This window comes from Aotus nancymaae, unplaced genomic scaffold, assembly GCF_030222135.1.
Source record: "Aotus nancymaae isolate 86718 unplaced genomic scaffold, 86718_ANA_hifiasm-v0.15.2.pri h1tg000018l, whole genome shotgun sequence".
Lineage (NCBI taxonomy): Eukaryota > Metazoa > Chordata > Mammalia > Primates > Aotidae > Aotus > Aotus nancymaae.
Window position 1 is genome coordinate 12,314,272 of NW_026988430.1, and position 21,711 is coordinate 12,335,982.

Here is a 21,711-nt window from a genome sequence, read left to right on the forward strand (position 1 = left end):
TAAGTTACAGAGCTCACTCTTAATGGGAAATAAACATCTTCTTGTGAGTAATGGAAAGCAAGGCAGTGTGCTGAGGGTAAATAGCTAGGAGAGTGTTGAATCGGTTCCACAGATTAGAAAAGTATGTCTCAAAATATGTTATGGGGACCATTAAAATACATAATTCTAGACCCTACCCCAGACCCACAGTGAAGGAATTTATGGAGGTAATAACTAAACATTTGCATTCTAACAAGCATCTCAGGAGGCATATGAAGTTTGAGAACTCCTAGAAATAGTGAAGTTTTCTAGGTTGATGGTAGAATCTTGGATAAAGAAAACTGAACAAGATGGCAAAGCCCTCAACAACTGTTGGAATGCAACAAGAAGTAAGAGAGAGGAAAGTTTATAGCGTTCTTCAACATTCACTAACAGCTTTGCCACCTGACTTGCCTTCTGGTTTAGCTGAAGTGCCACCATCCACCTACACTTTTTCATGAAGATATATACTTGGGCTTGCTGGCTTTCCTCTGCTGCACAGTCTGGTACTGACTACATACAACCCAACCCAAACCAGGAGTCTCCAAATGTGTATTTGATTATCAAGATGATAGGGAAAATCTGCTGCCAGCTCAGTACACATCCACAACCACTACGGAAAAGTAGACGCCAAGCTGGCAAGTCAGTCTTCATTTAAATATACTGCATTTGAAGCACACATATGTGGTGGTAGTCACAGAGCAGACTGAAGAGTGGTATTTTATTTTTCTTTGGAAAAACTGTTAGGGAAGAGGCAGGCAGCTTCATGTATTGGATATATTGGATAATGAGAGAGCCCAGTGAGGGCTATAAGGACACAGAGAAGTTGGCTACTGTTAGAGTTGACTAGGCTGAATTTAAGATATTTTGGCTTTTAAAATGATAGAGGTAAGAATTAACACCATACTTTGTAACCTCCCTTGCAGCTGGAGGTAGCCACATTGCACACTCCTGGCCAATGAGATATAATAGGTTCCTATCAAGAACATTCCCTACCAAATTAAGAGGCAAAGTCGTATAAGGAGGTTTCTGCCTTTCCACATTTCCCCCTCATTCTTTCTGCCCAGGATACAATATGATGATGAAGGTATGAAAGTTATGGTCCTGAGGACAGAAACCACAAGCTAATGATAATAGACTAAGAAAGTACCAGGTATGCTGGCAACATCCTTAAGCACCAGCTCCAGACTCCTAACCGCAGAATCCTTGACGTATGAGATAAATAAACCCTTTACTTGTTTAAGTCATTGTTTTCAAGTTTTCACTTATGTGATGTTAAGTCAATTCTCAACTCAGTTTTTTTTCCTCCCTCTTTACAGTTCTCAATATATTTTGAGAGTGATTATCATTCTAACAAAATTTATCTTTACCTTCCCCTAGCATCTACCACAGCATCTTATACTTACAATCTGTTCAATTAAAATCCAATTGAATTTAAAGCAATTAAATCCCATCTTAACAATTAAATAATCAGAAAACAGAGTAGCCTAGATAAATATATATATTTTTTCTAAATTGGAACATTGGCTAAAGCATCTGTACAGCAGCCTCACAGAAACCAACTGAAGTGATGAAATAAAAATGAAAATTGAAGAAAAATCTGCATCAGCAACAAATGAGGTAAAGACAGGATACTAAAAACCTCCAGAAGTATTGGTTAAATATAGCACAGATAAGACTAAATTGAAGACAGTTACTGAGGGCTGAGTCACTACATTCATGATTTAAATAGCCAAAAATACCTACTAATAAGGAATGAATAAAAATAGGAAATAAATATGGGAAATCAAGGCTATTCTAACCATATCCATTATTACTTCCTGGTTAGGAGCAAGGACAGAAGCCAGGGTGAGCCATGGACAAATAAGCCCACTCCCCAAAAAGTCCCTTTGTCACCACAGTGCAGGAGAGCTTAGAGGCAGCTATATCATAGCTAGAGGGACAGAAAGGGGTAGAGGGTCACACCAAAACAAAAGATGGGGCCTTACCTTGCCATAATTCTCACTGAGACAAGGCAGAACACTTTTCTGATGGCTTCAGTGTAGCAAGCCACCCACTGCCACCATACTTTGACATACTATGGCATTCTTCCAACTCGGCAAGCCACAGTACCAGAGAAAAGGTTGGACACAGACATACCATATGCAGAGAGGAGAAGCAGATGACACTAAAAACCAGGTTTGGGAAACAAGACATTGGCACTGTGGTTTCAGAAACATGATGAAAAAAACCTTTCGGAGAAAAAGTTCCCTCACTTGTTGTGCCCTCCTCATCTCCCTCAGGCCATGGGACTGCTAAGCCAGTAAATGCAAATTGATACCCTTGGTTCCTCTCACTTAAAATGAGAGAGAACTCCAACAACACCAAGTGAAACTGTCAGGTGATGAATAAAAATCCAACTCTGAATCTGTTCAATGGATACATAATGAGCACTTACCATGTGCCTGGCATTGCTGTGTATAGAAAACACAATAGTGCAAACAGACAAAATGTCCCACTCCATGGAGCTTACATTTATTTGCGGTGTAACTACTGTCTAGATAGTGTTGTCTTCTTTCCAGAACGGAGAAAGATAAAGAGAGGTAAAATGAATCAATATGCAATTCATAAAAAAGATTCTACAAGATAAAAGAAAAAAAGTAACATGGGAGAATAAGAGGCTGAATATATTTTGAAAAAGATGGACCACAGAACCACTAGACTATAAGCTCCTCCTGAAGAGTAAAACCTATCAGGACAGAGACAGTGTCAGCCACTTGTACCTTATTCTGTCCACAACACTCAGAAGTGGATACTTGGAACATAACAGATGCTCAACAAACATCAGCTGAATGAGCAGAAAAAGTAAATTTGTACACTTTAGAAAAAAAGCAAATCCCATGAAACAAAGTAGGTTGAGAAAAGTAGTACATAGAAACAAAAACTGCCAGAGCAGAATGTTAGAAGTCACGAGATGTAATAAAAAGTAGGTGGTACAAAATCAAATCACCACTGTACATAACACATTTCAGAAGACCCTTCAGAATGAAGCAGAAAATGATAACGAAGAAAGCAAGTAGAGTATAACAAAGAGGCAATTACCAAAATGAAATAATTAGCATAAACACAAAAAAGGAGATAACTTGATCATTATTTGATAATATTCCTGAAAAACTCAAGAAATAATCAACTGAAAAAAAGTTTTTTAAATACCCCCAAAACCATTTATCAATATATTCACTGATCTATTTAAGTAAAACTATAAAACTCAAGAGGCATAAAAGAAGACTTGTATAAATGAAGATGATGTAATGGTAAAGTTCTCAATTCATCCCCAAATAAACATTGAAATCTCAATTAAAATATTAGCAGAATTGAGGTAGTTATTCCAGGGATAGAGCTTCATAAATTCTTTGTGAATAGAACATTCAAACACTGGTTAATGACTTATTAAAAACTGGCAATATCTCTATCTTATACCACTGACCAAACTACATTTCCTATCAATAATAAATTTTATTATAAAATATAAAATCATAAAAACATAGTATTAACTACACAGATAAATACCATATTTACAAAATCTTATGTGGGAAAGCTTAAACATGGTATAAAAACCAAAAACTCATAGAAAATAGCTTTGGTTACATAAAATAACTTTTGGATGTCAAAACAAAGAAAACAAGACACAAACAACATAAGACATTTATGACAGATGTATATAATGGGATCAGATCTTTAATATGTAAAGAATCCTTACAAACAAAAAACAAAGACAAACACAGAAGAGAAAGCTGGGAGGCAAAGAGGCCTTTAACAAAGGAACACAAATCACCACTCAGCATGACAAATATGAAACCTCATCAGTATTAAGTATTAATATTAACTTAAGTGCTACTTTCACACATCGAATTGACAGTTATTTAGAAAAATACATGATTATCTAGCATTCATTGGTGAAGATATGGTCAGGAGGCTAACATAAATTGGTACAACTTTTCTTGAAGGGTATCTGTTAATGAAAACTGAAAGCTTTAAAATGCATACCCTTTGACCTAACAAGGCCACTTATATATACTTCTAAGAAAATCATTATAGATTTAGCTTGTTTATTATAGTACTATTTATTATAATAATGATAGTAAAGTGAAAACCACCTAAAACAGGAGAAATAAATAAATAAATTATGGTATAACTGTGCAATGGCATGCTATATACCCATCAAAAACAAAGGTATACTTTGACACAGTTCACTCTGAGAAAAAAAATATGTAAAAGGATATATGTAAAATAATATTACAAATCTTTATTTTTAACAGCAAGAAGAGATGACTTAAATGCCCATTAATAAGGAAATAGTTCAATAAACTAAATATATCTACACTATAGAATACTATCAACCTTTACGAAAAGAAGGTAGATTTAATCATATTAGTGAGGAAGTATGAGGAAGATATACCAGTTAGGGAAGAAAGCAAATAACTTAACAAAATATGTGATATGACCCCACTGTAGTAAAACAAACAAAATAGAAACCATGCACTAATGTAAAAACTAACCTTCCTTGAACATTTACTGGATACAGCAGTGAATCATTTGCTTACATTACTACTTACAATCATCACAATAATTCTTTCAGGTAGGATTATCCCCATTTTACAGACAAGTAAACCAAGCCTTAGAGACTTGAAAAAAAAATGTGCCTGTAACCACAAAAGCAGTAAATTGTAGACCAGGGATTCCAACCCAGCCAGTCTGACTCCAGAGGATATGCTGCTAACATTAAAACACACACTATGCACAGATAAAGGCTAAAAAACTGTATGCAAAAAGCCTGGTTACTCGCTGGGCACGGTGACTCATGCCTGTAATCCCAGCACTTTGGGAGGTTGAGGTAGGTAGATCATCTGAGGTCAGGAGTTTGAAACCAGCCTAGCCAACATGTGAAACCCATCTCTACTAAAACTACAAAAAATTAGTTGGGTGTGGTGGCAGGCTCCTATAATCCCAGCTACTCAGAAGGCTGAAGCAGGAGAATCTCTTAAACCCAGGAAGCAGATGCTGCAGTGAGCCGAGATCACACCATTGGACTCCAGCCTGGATGACAAGAACAAAACTCCATCTCAAAAAAGAAAAAAAAAAAAAAAAAAGCCTGGTTACTGCATGGCCTGAAAGGACTTTTTGTATATTATGTGTTTGTGTTTTCAGAAGATGCTACTTTTAAATTTTAAAGCCACCCAAAACAGGGTAAACACACTGATATACAAAAAGACATAATGAGAATATTTTTTTTCAATCACAGAAGGCATTTATACTATGATCATAAATTTGTTTATAAAGCAAAAATATATGAGACACATAGAAAAAAATTTCTGGAAGAGAATATACCAAAATCTTCAAAATGGTTTTATTTTGAGATAGTGAAATTATAGGGGGATTTCAATCTTGTTTTTGCTTATCTGTATTTTCTATTTTTTCTAAAATACTTACTAGCCATATAACGAAAAATAATACTGTAACATTTAGTAAGTATATCATTATTAAGGTACATATTTCAAAACATAAAGTAAAATTCAATAAATCACAGTAATTCACTCAATTCATACTCAGTGAATGCTAAAAACCCCTTCATACAAATATTTAGTAACTGAAGATTACAGTAAGTTGACTTCTTAAACTAAATAAGGAAACTAAAATGAATGCGTATCCTCCATTTCTGCTTTTTTCTTTTAATAAAAAACAGCACTCTAGGCTCCAGGAGAAAAAACAATCTACCGATAGACTGTACTTCATATCAGTTCCATCAACAGCATAATCTACGGGCTCCAATAAATAATCTATTTCAGTGTTCTGGTCTCAAAAAATGTGTTGCAGCTTTTCAGCACAGATGTTACTCAGGAAAAAAAGTTCTGCTTTTTACTGCCCTATATTAAGTATAAACTCAGTTGAGTCACCAAAGTCTCTTATGATCCTAATCCAAATAAAATGTCTTTACCCCAGTGTGGTCCATGCAACAAACTCCAAAAACATATTGTAAATAGCTCAATTGGCAAGAGAAACTCAAGAGAGACATTATTCCTTCTTTATAATCTCAGCCTTACTTCCCTTCATTTAAAAAAATAAACCTCTAAATGGCATTAGCACCAGCAAACGTTTGGCCAGTATCCTGGCCTAAATGCCAAGGCGGCGGGCTGCTGCTACCTACTATCCCACAAATGAAATATAAGTATGAGCACTATATGGACCTTCACTTATTCTACAGTTAATTATCCTCTGTATAATACAGCTATAAACAAAAGGAGGCAAAGAAAGAAAGGCTAGTTCTATGAAAGTGATCACTGACTCCCAGATATTTCTGCCTCGGCTATCATTAGCTATAAATGAATTGCCAGCGATGTTAAGAGTCCAAAAGAAATCAATTGACAGATATCAGGTATTTTCTCTAAAGAAAAAATCCTGCTGACTCCAAGACACATGTGACTTCAAAAGTAATAAACTAAATAGGGAAGAAAAAGGTCAGATGAGAGGGTAGGGGTCACCCAAAGGGTGCTGCTTCTTTAAATGGAATAAGCAGAAGGAAATGACTTTAATTCAATTAGTTCATCCAGAAACCTGGGGCATGGAATATATAAAATAATACAAGGGAATTTACTGCCCTGGGACTTTTCCATCTGTGTGTGTAGGTGAGGCTGTTCCCTTTTCTGTGATGTATCCGTCTTGCTTTGCATGCCTCTCTTGTGTGGTCCAGATTTTGCCCAGTTGGCTTTTCCTGCTGCCAATGGTAGCGACTGGCTCCGCTGGCTCTCACTAGGTGAGTTCTCTCCACATTCCGTCAGACCACTCAGTCTGGGACTGGTACTCACTGCCTGCATAACACCTACTTCGCTTTCTTGAAGTGTGGTCTAGGACCACCTGCATCAGAATCATCTGGTGTCCTCGTCAAACATGCAGATCTCTGGGTCCTGTCCCAGCCCCAGCAGATCTGAATCACTGGAAATAGTGGCCAGGAATCACCGTTTTAACAAGCACACCCTGAGAGCACATTACTATGCTGACATTTGGAAGCCAATGAGTGGATGCACACTACCCATAACAGTATGCACTACTAAATAATTAATTTATTAATTTCTTGAGATTTCAGATACTATGTTTTAGATATCAAATCCTGCATCTGGAATGACAATTCAGATATACAACCATATAAGCTACATAAAAGGAAAAGAAAATACAATAGCCAGAATGAAGAAAAGGAAGATGTGGTCAAGAAAAAAGTTAACTGGTTATCATATTTTCCTCTGTTCCCAAGGAAATCAGCATTATGGTAATAAACTTAAAATTATTTTAAAATGAATTATTTAAAGCAGCTCATTTAAGACTCTAAGAAGAAACAGCAAACATGATTCTCTGATTTAGCAACCAGTCAATACTGGTTGGCAAGTAACTCTCACCAGCCAGGCTTCTCAGGAGACCTGTAGCATTTGACTGTGCAGATCACTTCCCTTTATGAACTGGTTCTACTGTTTTGGCTTCTGTGACAGGGTCTTTTCCTGTTTTCCTCCCTCTGACCATTTACTTCCTTGCAGGGTCTATTAGATACCTTACCCAATCCTTAAAAGGGGATATACCCCGAAGTTCTGGTGACCATCAGCATGGTCACTCTACACACTGATCCTTGGTAACATCAATTACCATGACTTCACTGCCAACACCATGTTGAACAGCCCTGGTTCTTCCAGCCTAATGTTCCCTCTGAGTTGTTGTCTTTCACGGCCACCTACCTGGATATGCCAGTAGCAACTCAAATTCCACTTATCCAATATTGCATTCATCACCTTTGCTTTAAACCTTTTCTTCCTTCCATATTCACATTCTTAAGTCTCAACACCACCGTTCATCTAGCTTTTCACTCCAGAAGCCCGTAATTGTTTCTAGAGCAGGGGCAGCAAATGCCAATGGGGGCAGCCAGGTATTAAATTTATTTTTTAAGAAATATGTGTATAGCTCTTGACATGTACTAGGCACTTCTATGTCATTTGCAAATGTTAACTCACTCACTACTCAGAACAACCCTATGAAGGAAGTATTATTATTATCCCTAGTTTACAGACGGATAAACTGAGGCCAGTGAGATTATAAAACTTGAGCAAAGTCAGTCAGCTAGCCAAAGCCAGAATTTGAATGCAGGGGAATCTGACTCCAGAAGATGGCTCACTATGCTCTCTCTCAGACAGCAGGGCAGAGTCTAGAATTATTCTAGACTCTGTTGTTGATTACAACAACAAAAGGGCCCACGGAGCTGGAAAATACCTGCTTCACCTCAAGGTATTCAAACTCTCTGCAGCTCCATTCCCTCAGCTCTTATTTTAAGTCTCCTTAGCAATCCACTTCATTTATCTAAGGTCCTACTCATTCGATTTCCTTAATGTTTCTCTCTCTCTCTCTCTCTCTCTCTCTCTCTCCTCTTACTCTCTCTCTCCCCCTTTTTCTCTTTCCCCACCAGTCTCAGTTCAGACCCAAGTCGTTTCTCAGTTGACCACCACTATTTGTCTGCCTTCATTCTTGCCTCTCATTATTCTGTGCTCTCTGATAGAAGGTCAGCAAACTTTTTCTGTAAAGGCCAGATAGTAAATATTTCAGGCTTCCAGGCCATAAGATTTCTGTTGCAATTAACTCTGTCACTGCAGCATGACATATGCTCAGAACAAGTGGGCATGGTTGTGTTCCAATAAAACTTCATTTATAAAAACAGGTGATCCTTGCTCTACAGTACTACCACAGCAGTTTTCTTAATCAAGCCTATTCCTTCTACTGAAATATATTCCAGATGGTCTCAAAGCCTTAGAGAATATGCAAAAATATAAAAGCATCAGAAGAAAACATGAGTGAATGTTTTTATAACCAAAGGGTGGTGAAACATTTCTAAGCATGAAAAAAAAAACAAATATATAAAAGTCAAAAATCTCCATGGAGCAAAGTAAAACAAAATAAAACAACAAAATACCACAAATAAAGAAAAAGACAGAATGAGAAAAAAATTTGTAAAAAACATTTGAAAAAACATTTGATGTATGAACTATTAATTTTCTTTATTTACAAAGAATTCTAAAAAGTCAATAAGGAATGACCAAGGTATAAAAGCCAAGTAACAGAAGAAAAAACATAAATGATCAAAATAGAAAAAATATGCTAAATCTTACCAAAACTTAAATAATGAAAACTCACACAAAATCACTTTCAATGAGCAAACTGGCAAAACTGGTAAAGACTGTTTACGCAGGAGTGGACTCCACAGAGAAAGTCAAATTCCCAAATGCTGTCGAGGGGAAGTGTAAATTATACTATCTTTTTAGAAATGTATGTGTTGTTCCATCAAAGATTTAAAGGTTTAAAGCTAGCTATTACATTTCTAAATACTGATCCTAGAGACAGACTTGCACGAGTCTGTCATGACATATAAATAAACGTTAAGCACAGAATTGCTTTTAATAGTAAAAAATCTGGAAATACTACAAATGTTTACCTGTAGAGGACTAGTTAGTAACAGCAGATCCATACAATGGAATAGTATGCAGTGAATATTGTCAGCGAAAACTATACTGTCATAAGAAAATGGCAAGTTGCAAAACCTGGAAATACCACAAATGTTTATCTGTAAAGGACTAGTTAATAATGGCAGATATATACAATGGAATAGTATGCAGTGAATATTATCAGTGAAAACTATACTGTCATAAGAAAATGGCAAGTTGTATTTAAAGAAAATGGCAAGTTGTACACATACACACACACACACACACACACACAGAAGTTTTTATCTAGAATAGTAGGAAAGGATACTTTCTCAGTTTAAAACATATGCTTCTGTATTATTTGAATTATTTTTTATAACAAGCCTATACTAATTTAATCTAAATTTTAAAATACTTAAAAGGTAAATAAATAAGATAAAACACAAAGTGATCATATCCCTGCAAAGAAGCTTCCAGGACTTTCCATGGCTATGATCTAACTCTTTAGCCTGATATGTAAGTCAACATAACAACATGACCGCTGCCTAACTCTTCAATCTTAACAAGCACCTCTCCTATATGACACTCAAGTCATACTATGCTACTCATAGTCACACTGCCTTTTTGCATGTGTCAGGATAACTCAGACTTCTTTGGTTTTACAAAGACTTTTCCCTCTACTTACAATTCTCCTCATCTCCCCTGCTGAGTAAATATTCATTCACCTCAATTCCCTCCACAGGCAAAAACAACCTTAGGGGAAATATACTACACATTAAGCAGACAATCAAATGTTTACCTATACTTATTTGGAAACTTGCAGTGTGTCCCATGTGTCAAGCATGCTGTTGGATGCTTCCTATGCATTAATTATTTGATTTAATTCTTAAATGAGTTATTATTATTCCTGCTTTACGGATGTGGAAATCATCTCAATAAAGTTAAGGAACTGCCCAAAGTCTCACTGGTTAATAAACATCAGAGTCAAGATCTGAATTCAAGTGTGCTTGACTTTAGTAGCATGGAGGGACAGGGAAAGGGAAAAAAGGTAGATTCAGAGGAACAGTTTGATCATTCCAGGTTACAGTATTCCTTTAACACTAAGCAGGGTTGAAACAGAAGGTAATATGGAAAAACTCTAGACTCGTGTAGGTTAGGAAAATCGAAAGCAATGTTTTGAGAAAGTTAGTGTGGCGACCCTGAGCAGCATCAACTGCAGGGTAAGCGGGACAGAGAACAAGAGAAAAGAACAGTTAGGAGCTGCTGCAAAAACCAATGGCCTCCTGTGTTTCCAACGTAAACTAGGAAGGCAGCTTCAGAAATGATGGGAAAGTGAATCTCATAGGCCTTAAAGAAGATTCTGTTAGTGACAGAAGTTAAAGATGAAGGGGAGAATGGAGAGCAAAAGTGAAAAAGACTGGTTCTAAGGTTTCTCCTTTAATGGAAGCGAAGAATGCTCTAACTGACAGAAATGGGATAAGAGAGGACAGCTAATCTGCAGGGTGGATGTGCTAAGTGATGGAGCACACAAAGAAGCTCCTGCTATTGACAGAGGACACATCTGATGCCTACAGCCTGAGAGGCCTCAATTTTGGGGTGGCAGCCTTATAAGCTTAACTTATCTACAGTCATTCTTAACATGTCAGCAGCATGACACTCAGAACACTTGTGTAAACAACAAAAGAGAAATTCTTTAGAAACATGCTGATTCCTTGCTTAGCTACCACAAACGACTGAGACATGTTTTCAAGGTGATCACATAGAATTCATCTCATTGTTTTCGAGTTACATTACGTTAAGTATTACTAAGACTCTTTAGCTCCTTCACCAAACCCCCTGTGTCTATTCATCATTTCTTCAAAAACAACTTTCTTTAAGTAAGGCTGGTCACTAAGCAGAGAAGTTGTCTAGTTACCTCCTTTTGCCCTGGATTTCAGCCTCGAGTCTCTTTAAAAACAAAACAAAACAAAAAACCTCGCCACTCTTTCCCTGATCCTTCTCTACTCTCAAAAGCCTCCCTGTCTCATCTTTTCATCTGACTCCAACATTATTTACCATTTTCTGTCCTCAAAGAGGCCTGGCTTTATCTTATTATTCACATTGTAATCAGTCTCTTTATTCTCATTTAAGAATAATAAACCAGGTCTCCCCCAAGTTGCAGAATGACCCAGAACATACCTTCTAAACAGGGTTAGCCCAGAAAAAGCTATGTCAAAGTTTAGCTATATGATGGGATAATAATGATGCTTTGCCTGACTTACAGGGTGATTGTGACAACCAAATCACTTAATTATGGCAATAAAATCTGGCATAGTGTGCTAGAATTAGGTTTAAAAAAAATCTGGCTCCAAATCTCCTTTCAGGAAAAACGCACCCTACCTCCCACAGACCTGTGACAACCCCAGAGGCTCTACAAGAAGCAAAACACAGAAGTGAATTGGGAGACTCAGTGGCCACTGTGGGTTCCTATCAAGCCCAGCAGTGCAATTCTTCCCATTCCAGAACTCAAGTCGACAAAACTTATTATCTTACTGCATTTTTACAGCAGGTATAAAAACACTAAAAACGAGGAAATAAGCAGGATAAACATTCCATTTTAATTGCAAAGGAAAGGGTGACTATTTTAAGTACAATACTTACAACGCAATACTATTTATAATAATGTGTAAATAGAATTCAGAAAATTCAATTTCAAATCCCAATTAAACTGAAGAGAGGAAAAAATACTAAGACAGGACCTGCAGTTCCAAATTATTCTTTTTGGGTGGTACATAAAATTAGCTTTGTGTTTAACTAAAAATAAAGTTTCAAATAAGTATTTAAGTATACCAGAAAAACAAAGTACCTGTGAGTTTGATTTTGGATAGTCGAGCCAAAATTCCTGGCAAATCATCCACTTGCAGCTTCATCTCTTTCCACTGCTTTTCCTCCTTTGTCTCTTTCCCTACATCTATTGAGTCTTCAATTTCTGAGGCCGGCTCTAGTTCTATCAATTCCTTTTCATTTGGTTTTCTGGACAAAGAAAGGCTGGGTGGTGAAAGAGGTCTCATCTCATATATTTCTGCTTTGGCTTGACCTGAAGATGTTTTTTCAAGGAAAGGAGATGCTACTGGTTCTGGCTTGGGTTTTACTTGCTGGTTGTGGCTTCTGTTCAGCTGTGTGACATACTAAACAAAAAAGTACACATTCCTATAAAACCAAGGCCCCAAATGCTCTCAAATGGTTGTTTAGCAACATCTTCAATCAGTCCAACTTTTACATTATTTGAAAGCTTTTCCCACAGCTTTAATATCTGTTAATTCATCATATATTTATAGCGTGCTATATGGAAATCACTGTGCTAAGAGATATGGAGAATAAAATTCAGGCCTCAGTAATGATTTTCAGTTTCTGAGGTTTAGAAAAGCCTAGAAATATATGATCCTTGAAAGAAAAATAAATTTACTTGTGTATTTATCTTCTCCAGGATTGTCTCTGGAGGCTTAACATTCCAAATACAATAAAAAAGTTTTCAGTAATCAAGAGCCCAACTGGGCACAGCGGATCACAACTGTAATCCCAGGATTCTTGAGCCCAGGAGTATAAGACAAGCCTGGGCAACATTGGGAAGCCTTGTCTCTACAAAAAAAAAAAAAATTAGTGGGTCATGGTGGCATATGCCCACAGTCCCAGCTACTTGGGAGGCTGAGACAGAAGGATTGTTTGAGCCTGGGAGATTGAGGCTGCAGTGAGCTGTGATCGCATCATTGTACTTGAGCCTGAACGACAGAGTGAGACCCTGTCTCATACACACACAAAAAAAGACAAAAAAAAAGAGCCCAAGTCAACCTGTTTACTTTTTTTTTTTTTTTTTTTTAGACAGAGTCTTGCTCTGTCGCCAGGCGCCAGGCTGGAGTGCAGTGGCACGATCTCAGCTCACTGCAACCTCCACCTCCCAGGTTCAAGCAATTCTCCTGTCTCAGCCTCCCAGGTAGCTGGGACTACAGGCGCACGTCACCACGCCCAGCTAATTTTTTTGTATTTTTACAAAAATACATGGGGGTTTCACCATGTTGGCTGGGATGGTCTCGATCTCTTGACCTCGTGATCCGCCCGCCTCGGCCTTCCAAAGTGCTGGGATTACAGGCTTGAGCCACCACGCCCAGCAACCTGTTTACTTTCCATGTTCTCAGGCAAACAGTATAGAGAGGGTCTCAGTGGTAGGGCCGAATGACTTTATAGCAGGGCAGGATGAAGATAGAACGTGGGTTGTAGAGTCACATAGTCTCTACCACTTACTAGCCACCTATGCTGATAACTAGTTAAGTGCCTTTTCCACTACATCAGAAAGACTTGATATTACTATATTAGTCTTAATAAAGAATTATAAACTAATGAATGAAGAGTTCCATTTACATAAAACAGGGCATTATACATATATGAATTTCTCCTCTAAGTATCCGCCATTATCCCTGACTCCCAACTTAAAAAGCGTGATCATTTCTAGAAATGTAAATCTCCTATCAATATAACGAGTTTTATTGAAATTTTAAGTTTTTTTTTGAGATGGAGTTTCACTCTTGTTACCCAGGCTGGAGTGCAATGGCGCGATCTCGGCTCACCACAACCTCTGCCTCCTGGGTTCAGGCAATTCTCCTGCCTCAGCCTCCTGAGTAGCTGGGATTACAGGCACGCGCCACCATGCCCAGCTAATTTTTTGTATTAGTAGAGATGGGGTTTCACCATGTTGACCAGGATGGTCTCGATCTCTTGACCTCGTGATCCACCCGCCTCGGCCTCCCAAAGTGAAATTTTAAGTTTTAAGTTAAAGATGAGAGAAATGCAAAACAGGACTTTAAATTATAAGTTTGCCATTCTTTCAGGCTGGCACTATGAGTTTTCAGCTATCATTTTACCACTGTATGACCCTTTTCTGTTTGAGAAAATGGCAAATGCCCTCACTGGCAAATAATACCAAGTTCCATATTGCCCACAAATTCACGGAGTCAACCTGATTGACAGATGTTATCAATGCCCACTATAAAATGCCTAGAAAATTATAAAAACTGTCAAATTGTTTAAATTTATGTAGAAGTGCAACTGTTAAAAAAGACTTTTAAATGTACTGCCGATTTAAGAAAATAAGAGGGCAGCATTGTTAGAGCAATTATTTCTCTATTACTGATGTAGTCACAAAACTCCAAAGAATTTTAAAAGATGTACAACAAACAGTTCGGCTTTTCCCAATTTTGGTCAGGTCGAAATATGCCACACGTTTTCAATCTTTCTCTAAACTTAATCAATAAGTTCAGGATCATACTTTTAACCTCAAACACCAGAATTATTCTGGTTTTGGTTAAGAATAATCAAAACAAGAGATCTGGATAAATTTAAGGACGCTAAATAAAAGTTCTTTTCCAACAGTATTTCTTAAAACTTTTATTAAATAGGAATTTCTGAAGTTCCCTCATACAGAGAAAAAGGCAGAAAGTAACAGAGTAAGAATGGTCTTCTAAACATACCATGCGTCTGAGGAAGCTAAAGTGCTGAAATGTAATCCACTGCTTATTGACATTCCTGACAAGATGCAAGAACTTGTGAGGGGATTCCTGTATTGTTCTTCTTTCAAGATACCAGACACATCCTCCTACCCAACCTATAATAGAGAGAGAAGTGGAAGAAAGGTTAAATGATTCATACTTCTTATCAAATGATGACTACACCTCCCCAGAAGCAAAGCCAGCTACTAAGGTAAGTGCTACACTGTGTGACAGGTCAGAGCTTTGAAATAATCTAATCCAGATTTGTGAATAATGCAATTTACCAGCCCTACTCATTGTTTAAGTCAGTCTAAGTCTTCAGAAGGGCCAGGGAAAAATTTCATTTCAGGATCACTATGCTTTATTACATTACATGCTGAAATGACCACGCTACAGATCTTTTTAAGAAAACATAAAAGGAAGCTGAGGCAGGAGAATTGCCTGAACCCAGGAGGCGGAGGTTGCGGTGAGCCGAGATCGCGCCATTGCACTCCAGCCTGGGTACCGAGAGCGAAACTCCGTCTCAAAAAAAAAAAAAAAAAAAAAAAAAAAAAAAAAAAAAAAAAAAAAAAAAAAGAAAACATAAAACAACCAGTTCGGTCACTTTTTCAAAAGTAGAAAATAAAAAGCACAATTTTTTAAAATAAATGATAATAAATTGAAATATATATATATATATTTCAGGTTAATATTTTAACTATATAGGGTAAAACAACAAAAAGGAAGAAGAAACCGTTCTCCATAAAGTATAACTCTATCAATCTAGTTAGAAATAAGCTATTTTTGTTGTATCTAAATTTGGCTTTTAATCATTCTACTGAATTCTCTCAAGTATCAACAAATCCAATGCTTCTGCCTTGGTCCTCATCCTATTCAAGCCTCTGACAAGCCATACAACACTACAGATTCTCCCCATGGCTTCCATGACACTAAGTGTTCCTGGTTCTCTGCATTCTACTTCTCAGTTGCAGATGGTGTCTCTTCTTGCTATGTATGCCACTTTGAGGTAGTCATGGTCCCTCTTTCTGAACACTAAATATTGTCCCTCAGCAAAGGTAACTATAGGATAATTCTGATCTTCAAATCATTTCTAAAGTCATTGGACCTATTTTCATCTCTTCTCGTGGTATCTCCATATGGATGGATGGCAAAATGTCTTTAAGAGTACTGTATTCTCAACCAATCTACTCTGTTCCCTATTGCACATAAAATCAGTACCTATTTAAGACTTCAGGAACATCTTGAACTCTCCCATTAACACTTAACAACCATCAAGTTCAATCTACTCTGAAATACAGATCAAATCTGCCCACTTCTTTCCACTTGTACTGATCATCTTACATTTATCATCTTACATTTAGACCATGGTAATGACAGTAGCATTCAAGCCAGTCATCCTGCCTTCAGTACTTCCTTTCCTTTCCAATCCATGTTCTCAGAGGCAATAGTTTTCTTCCTGCAGCCCTGAATACATATTACTCACACAACTCACCAAAGCAACATTACCCATGACCCTCCACTAAAAACACTACACATTTCACAATCTGTTCATGTTCCTGTTGTTTCCTTATTTGCACAGCACTCTGTCAAATTTTCCGTCTTTTTCAACTACTCTATCACTTTATGCTGTGTTGTATGACACTTCTTCATGCAAATTGTTCCCATCATCTAAATTTTTAGTTCCTTGATGGCAAGAATTCTTTACTCACCACCTTTATACAACAGCTCGCAGAGCACTTTTATATAATAGGGAAATAATGTTTGATGACTAGATAGCCCACACAGCATACCTGGATTGTGGGAAGGAGAACTATCACAATTCCGAAAAATACATGACAATTTGCTTAGACTGGAGAAAAATCACTTCTTCATTGAAATTATAGTCTCAAACCTGAGTTAATTATGACATGTTTGTTTCCTATAAACATGAAAATGTGTTTGCCTTGGAATCACCTTAGAAAATAACTCTCAAGATCAAGTGGGAGGATCACCTGAGGTCAGGAGTTCAAGACCAGCCTGACCAACATTGTGAAACCTCATCTCTACTAAACAGAAAAAAATTAGCCAGGCATGGTGGGGCATGTCTGTAATCCCAGCTACTTGGGAGGCCGAGGCAGGAGAATCGCTTGAACCCGAGAGGTGGAGGCAGCAGTGAGCTGAGATTGCCCACGCAACAAGAGTGAAACTCCATCTCAAAAAAAAAGAAAAATTAAGTGGGTCAAATTGATATTTTACAGAATGGTAGTAAGAAGAAAAAACAGCTAGGAAACTGACATTTCATTTAGTTAAAACATGTCACATTTCTACGAATCAGTGCCTAGAAACTGAAAGACATTTCAGCCCTGTGTAAACAAATGTAAGTTTGAATATACACAAAGATTATAATAGACACATTAAAATTATGGAAGCATGTGACCATATCTATTATTCACCATCAACACTGGTTCCTGATTTTAGGACTTTTAAAATTAGGTAAGAAGACAAGTAGATAAAAAATGCTAACATTTTTTATTTTTTGAGATGGAGTCACTCTGTCATCCAGGCTGGAGTGCAGTGGCAGGATCTCAGCTCACTACAACCTCTGCCTCCTGTGTTCAAGCTATTCCCCTGCCTCAGCTTCCTGAGTAACTGGATTTACAGGCACACACCATCGCACTTGGCTAATTTTTTTTAAATTTAATTTTATGTTTATTTTTTGTATTTTTAGCAGAGAGGGTGTTTCACCATGTTGGCCAAGCTAGTCTTGAACTCCTGACCTCAAGTGATCCACCGGCCTTGGCCTCCCAAAGTGCTGGGATTACAGGTGTGAGCCACTGTACCCAGCCAGTGATGACAGTTTTTAAATGGCTAGAAAACACTTAGAACTTTTAGAAGGAAAATCAGGCATGATACTACTCCATCACTAACACTGTCCCAGTTTACCTTCTCTGCCACCTTGTCCCACCGTGCTGCTTTTCCATCAAGCTCTCTTAGTAGACCTTCCAAGTGGATCACAGGAAGTTATACAGGCCACTTACTAGCAGAGTTTTTGGCAACTATGTTCATAGCTTCAGGGAGTAAGTTGTCTATTAATTCCTTCCATACCACCACTGCAAAGACTGATCCAGCGACAAACTATGTGGGTCATATGCAGCCCACCTACTGGAACTGGAGAATTCATAGCAGTCAAGCAGAATTGTCCTATAGCTGACAATATAGAATGGAAAGGCAGAAAAACAGCTAATCTGAAGGATGCATGCTGGAAAAACCTTCACACAGAGGAGAAATTTCAAGCACTAGGAAAAGATGAGTTCTCTGGGAATGAGTGCCCAGGATCAGGATCAAAGAACATTCACAGTCAGGGATAGTAGAATGTAGCAAGTGATTCAAAAAAGAATCACAGGCCTTTAAAAAACAACAACTTTTCATTATGGAAAATCACAGCCATGTGAAAAAGCAGAAGAGTACCATGAGCTCCCATTACTTATCCCCCAGCTTCATCAATTACCAAACCCTAGCCAATCCTGTTTCATCTATACTGCCTCTCCACTTTACAAACCAAATAGAACCTCTGAGATCATCTAGTTCAATGATGTCATTTTACAGATGAGTAAACTCAATTCCAGAAAAGTCAAACAAATTGCCCTGGGATCACACAGACCAGAAGAGAGCCATAAAATAACATTAAAAGAAAGAAGAAAGCAATGTCATGGAGTCACAGTGTCAACATCACCAGATGGTGTAGAGAGCTTGTGTGTGGTAGGTAACAAGTGAAAAAAGTTTCTGGGATGTGATCAGAAGGCAGTCCCTGGCTTCTCTTATCTGGCCTCTAATATTAACCACGGGCATCATATTCCTCATACAACCATTAGTTACCATCTAAAATACTGGGGCAAGACAATTCCTAACGTCCTCTTTAATATCTCCAAGGGGACAAATTTCACCCATCCACAAATAACTACTGAGATCAAACAATGTACAGTAAGTACTGTTCTGGGCACTGGAAACAGAGGTAATCCAGAGATGACCACTGTCCCTGCCATCACCAGGTTTGTATTCTAGTTGGGAAAAACAAATAATAAACGAGTATATAAATAAACAAGTACAGGCTGTGCTAAGCATAATTTAAGAAATAAATGGAATGATGTGAAGGAGGTAGGGGGACCTAATTTATATAAGGTGGTCTCTACACAGGTCTTTCTGAAAAGGTGACATTTGAGCTGAGACATCACCAAGAGTCTAGGAAGAACATTCCAGCTCCAACATACATTTGTCACAAGTTCCTTCGAGTGAAAGGATTATATTAAGGACCACTCAGGCGGTACAAAAACAAAAGTCTGAGGGGGACTATGATCCGCTGTCTGCAACTGTCATCATCATCACCGTTGTCATTATGACCCTTTATATTGGAACAAGGCTTCTGAGTGGAAGCAAAGTACTTTCCTTGTCATTGCAAGCCAGTGGCTAGAAGCTGAGGTTCTCTGATAAGCCAGGAGGATTATGGAGCCCCAAGGTTCTACTCTGCCTTCTCCTCCAGCTTCCGCTACCTGAAAACTGAAAGAAGCATTAGACACCGATCTTCCGCAGAAGCCGGATTGAGGAGGCGGTGTGGACCACCAGAGCCACAGCGCAAGACTGGACCCTAGCTCCGTGGCTTCTTCATTCCAAGCTACTCCAGAGGTCATTTCCCCACTGCACCGGTGGCCAGCCAACCTCGCCAAGGGCTCCCCAAGGTTGCAGCCGGCCGGAACTATAGTCTCGCACGTAGCAATAAGAGAAGAATTTCCCCCAAGGTCGTGCCCAAGGCGGGTACAGTACCTGTCAGGAGGCGTGAGGAGAAAGTGTGCGGAGATGCGGCCATAATTCACCAGACTGGCCGCTCCCCGGGATCCCCGTGTCCTCTCTCCTCACCGGCTGCTGGGCGCCGCCATCTTCCTTCCCCGCCCCCTGTGAGAGTAGAGACGCTTCCGGGCCGTCACTTCCGGCGGGCGGGCTCCCGGAGGAGAAGAGGTGGCTGGAGGTGATCCGTAAGGACCCACGGGAGTGTGGCGGACAGAAAGGTCTGCGGCCTGAAGGACTTCCGGGAACCGCGAAGCACGGTGTGCTTCTGTTGTCATGAAGAAAAAGCCGCGCGCGGACGATTCGCCCGCGCGCTTGCAGCTCCCAGACTTTGACAGGCATCCTCCGTTGACCGGGTGAGGCGGGCAGGGCTGGGCTGCGGAGTCCTCGCGGGCAATTTAAAGTCACAGCGGCCGGGCGCTGTGGCTCACACTTGCAATCCCAGTGCTTAGGGAGGCCGAGGCAGGGGGATCGCTTGAGCCTGGGAGCTCAAGACCACCCTGGGCAAGAAAGCGAGACCCCACTTCTACAAAAATGTGAAAATTAGCCGGGTGTGTTGGCGCCTGCCTGTGGTCCCAGCTACCCAGGAGGCTGAAGCGGGAGGATCGCTTGAGCCTGGGAGATCGAGGCTGCAGTGACTGCGTCACTGCACTGCAGCCTGGGCGACACCGTGAGACCCTGTCTCTAAAAATAAATTTTAAAATAAAAATAAAGTTACAGTTAGGACGCTTCCCAGTGCAGGAGCATCATGAGGAAATGGTTCTGGTGGTGATGCTTCTACCTCCCCGTCTGATCAGTTACAGTTTACCATAATCTCTATCAAATGAGAGCCCAGATGAACTCGAGGTTACTTGTCCCTGAACCACACTAAAGGAACTGAATCATCCAGATATCTCCAGATGAAGGTGGTGCGTGGAGAGGTTCAGATTTGGTGCTCTGGGGTGAAATCCGTATTCTAGTTCTGGCCTTGTAACCTCGTTTGTTTGAGCAAATTACCTAAGTCCTCTGAACCTCTGTTATCTAGCAATACAATAGGGTAATAATAGTACATCTTTTATAAGGTGGTTGAGAGAATTAGATAAATGTCTGTCATATGGGTAGCCAGGCACCCACTAGGTACAGGCACTAATAGATTATTACCTGTGTTATCATAAGTGTTGTGATTACCAGGGCAGATCTTAGCATCCCTCAACCCCTCAATCTTTTCAGATTGTGATTCCACAAGTAAAAAGTAGATTGGAGAAAAGATTCCGCTTTTGAAAAAGAAGAGAAAAATAGGTAATTGGGTTCTAAAAAGGCAATTTCTTTCTGTTTTCAGTGATGAGAAGATAGCCGTTTTGGTTCACCTCAGCTAACATTGCTAGGCCCAGGGAATGCTGAAGAGACTAAGATACCCCCCCAACCCCCCGATTCTGTAGGAGCTTGCACTAGACCAACAAGGGGACAAGAGGTTTTGTTTATCACTATCAGCGTGCTAGGGGTAGTGTACAAAGTGCTGCAGAAACCCTGATGAGGTAATATTTCTGTGCAGTTGGTTTACGGAAGGTTTCAGAGATTTAAACTTGGTACTCTGGAAGGAACGGTTAAGATTTTTACAGTATACAAGAAAGAGAAAGGACACTTCATAAAGAGGAAAATAACATTAAATACTACATTAAAAGTTTTTGAACTCTATAATTTTCCATGTACTTTTATAAACACTTCTTGTTTACATCTAGAGCAAAAGTTATCCTAAGTTGGGCACATTAAAGCCGAAAGAGTTTTCAGTAATCTGCTCAAAGTCACCTAGCTGTTGAGTGCCAGAACCAAGACCTGAGTCCCGAAACCTGTGAGAGTGTTATTTTCACCATGCTGTAAGGCCATACTCA

The 21,711-nt window shown here is 38.9% G+C and overlaps 1 protein-coding gene across 1 annotated transcript in view; it reads right to left on the minus strand.

Moving 5' to 3' along the window:
- Positions 1–19,946, minus strand: part of LOC105717698 (protoheme IX farnesyltransferase, mitochondrial) — a 134,437-nt gene extending 114,491 nt beyond the window's left edge. Inside the window, exons 1-3 of the mRNA XM_012453041.3 lie at positions 19,823–19,946; positions 15,008–15,141; positions 12,352–12,673 (exon numbers count right to left, since the gene is read on the minus strand). Coding sequence (XP_012308464.1) covers positions 12,352–12,673; positions 15,008–15,141; positions 19,823–19,865 — 499 coding nt within the window. The 5' untranslated portion in view covers positions 19,866–19,946. The remainder of the gene's footprint in view (positions 1–12,351; positions 12,674–15,007; positions 15,142–19,822) is intronic.
- Positions 19,947–21,711: the final 1,765 nt, after the last annotated feature.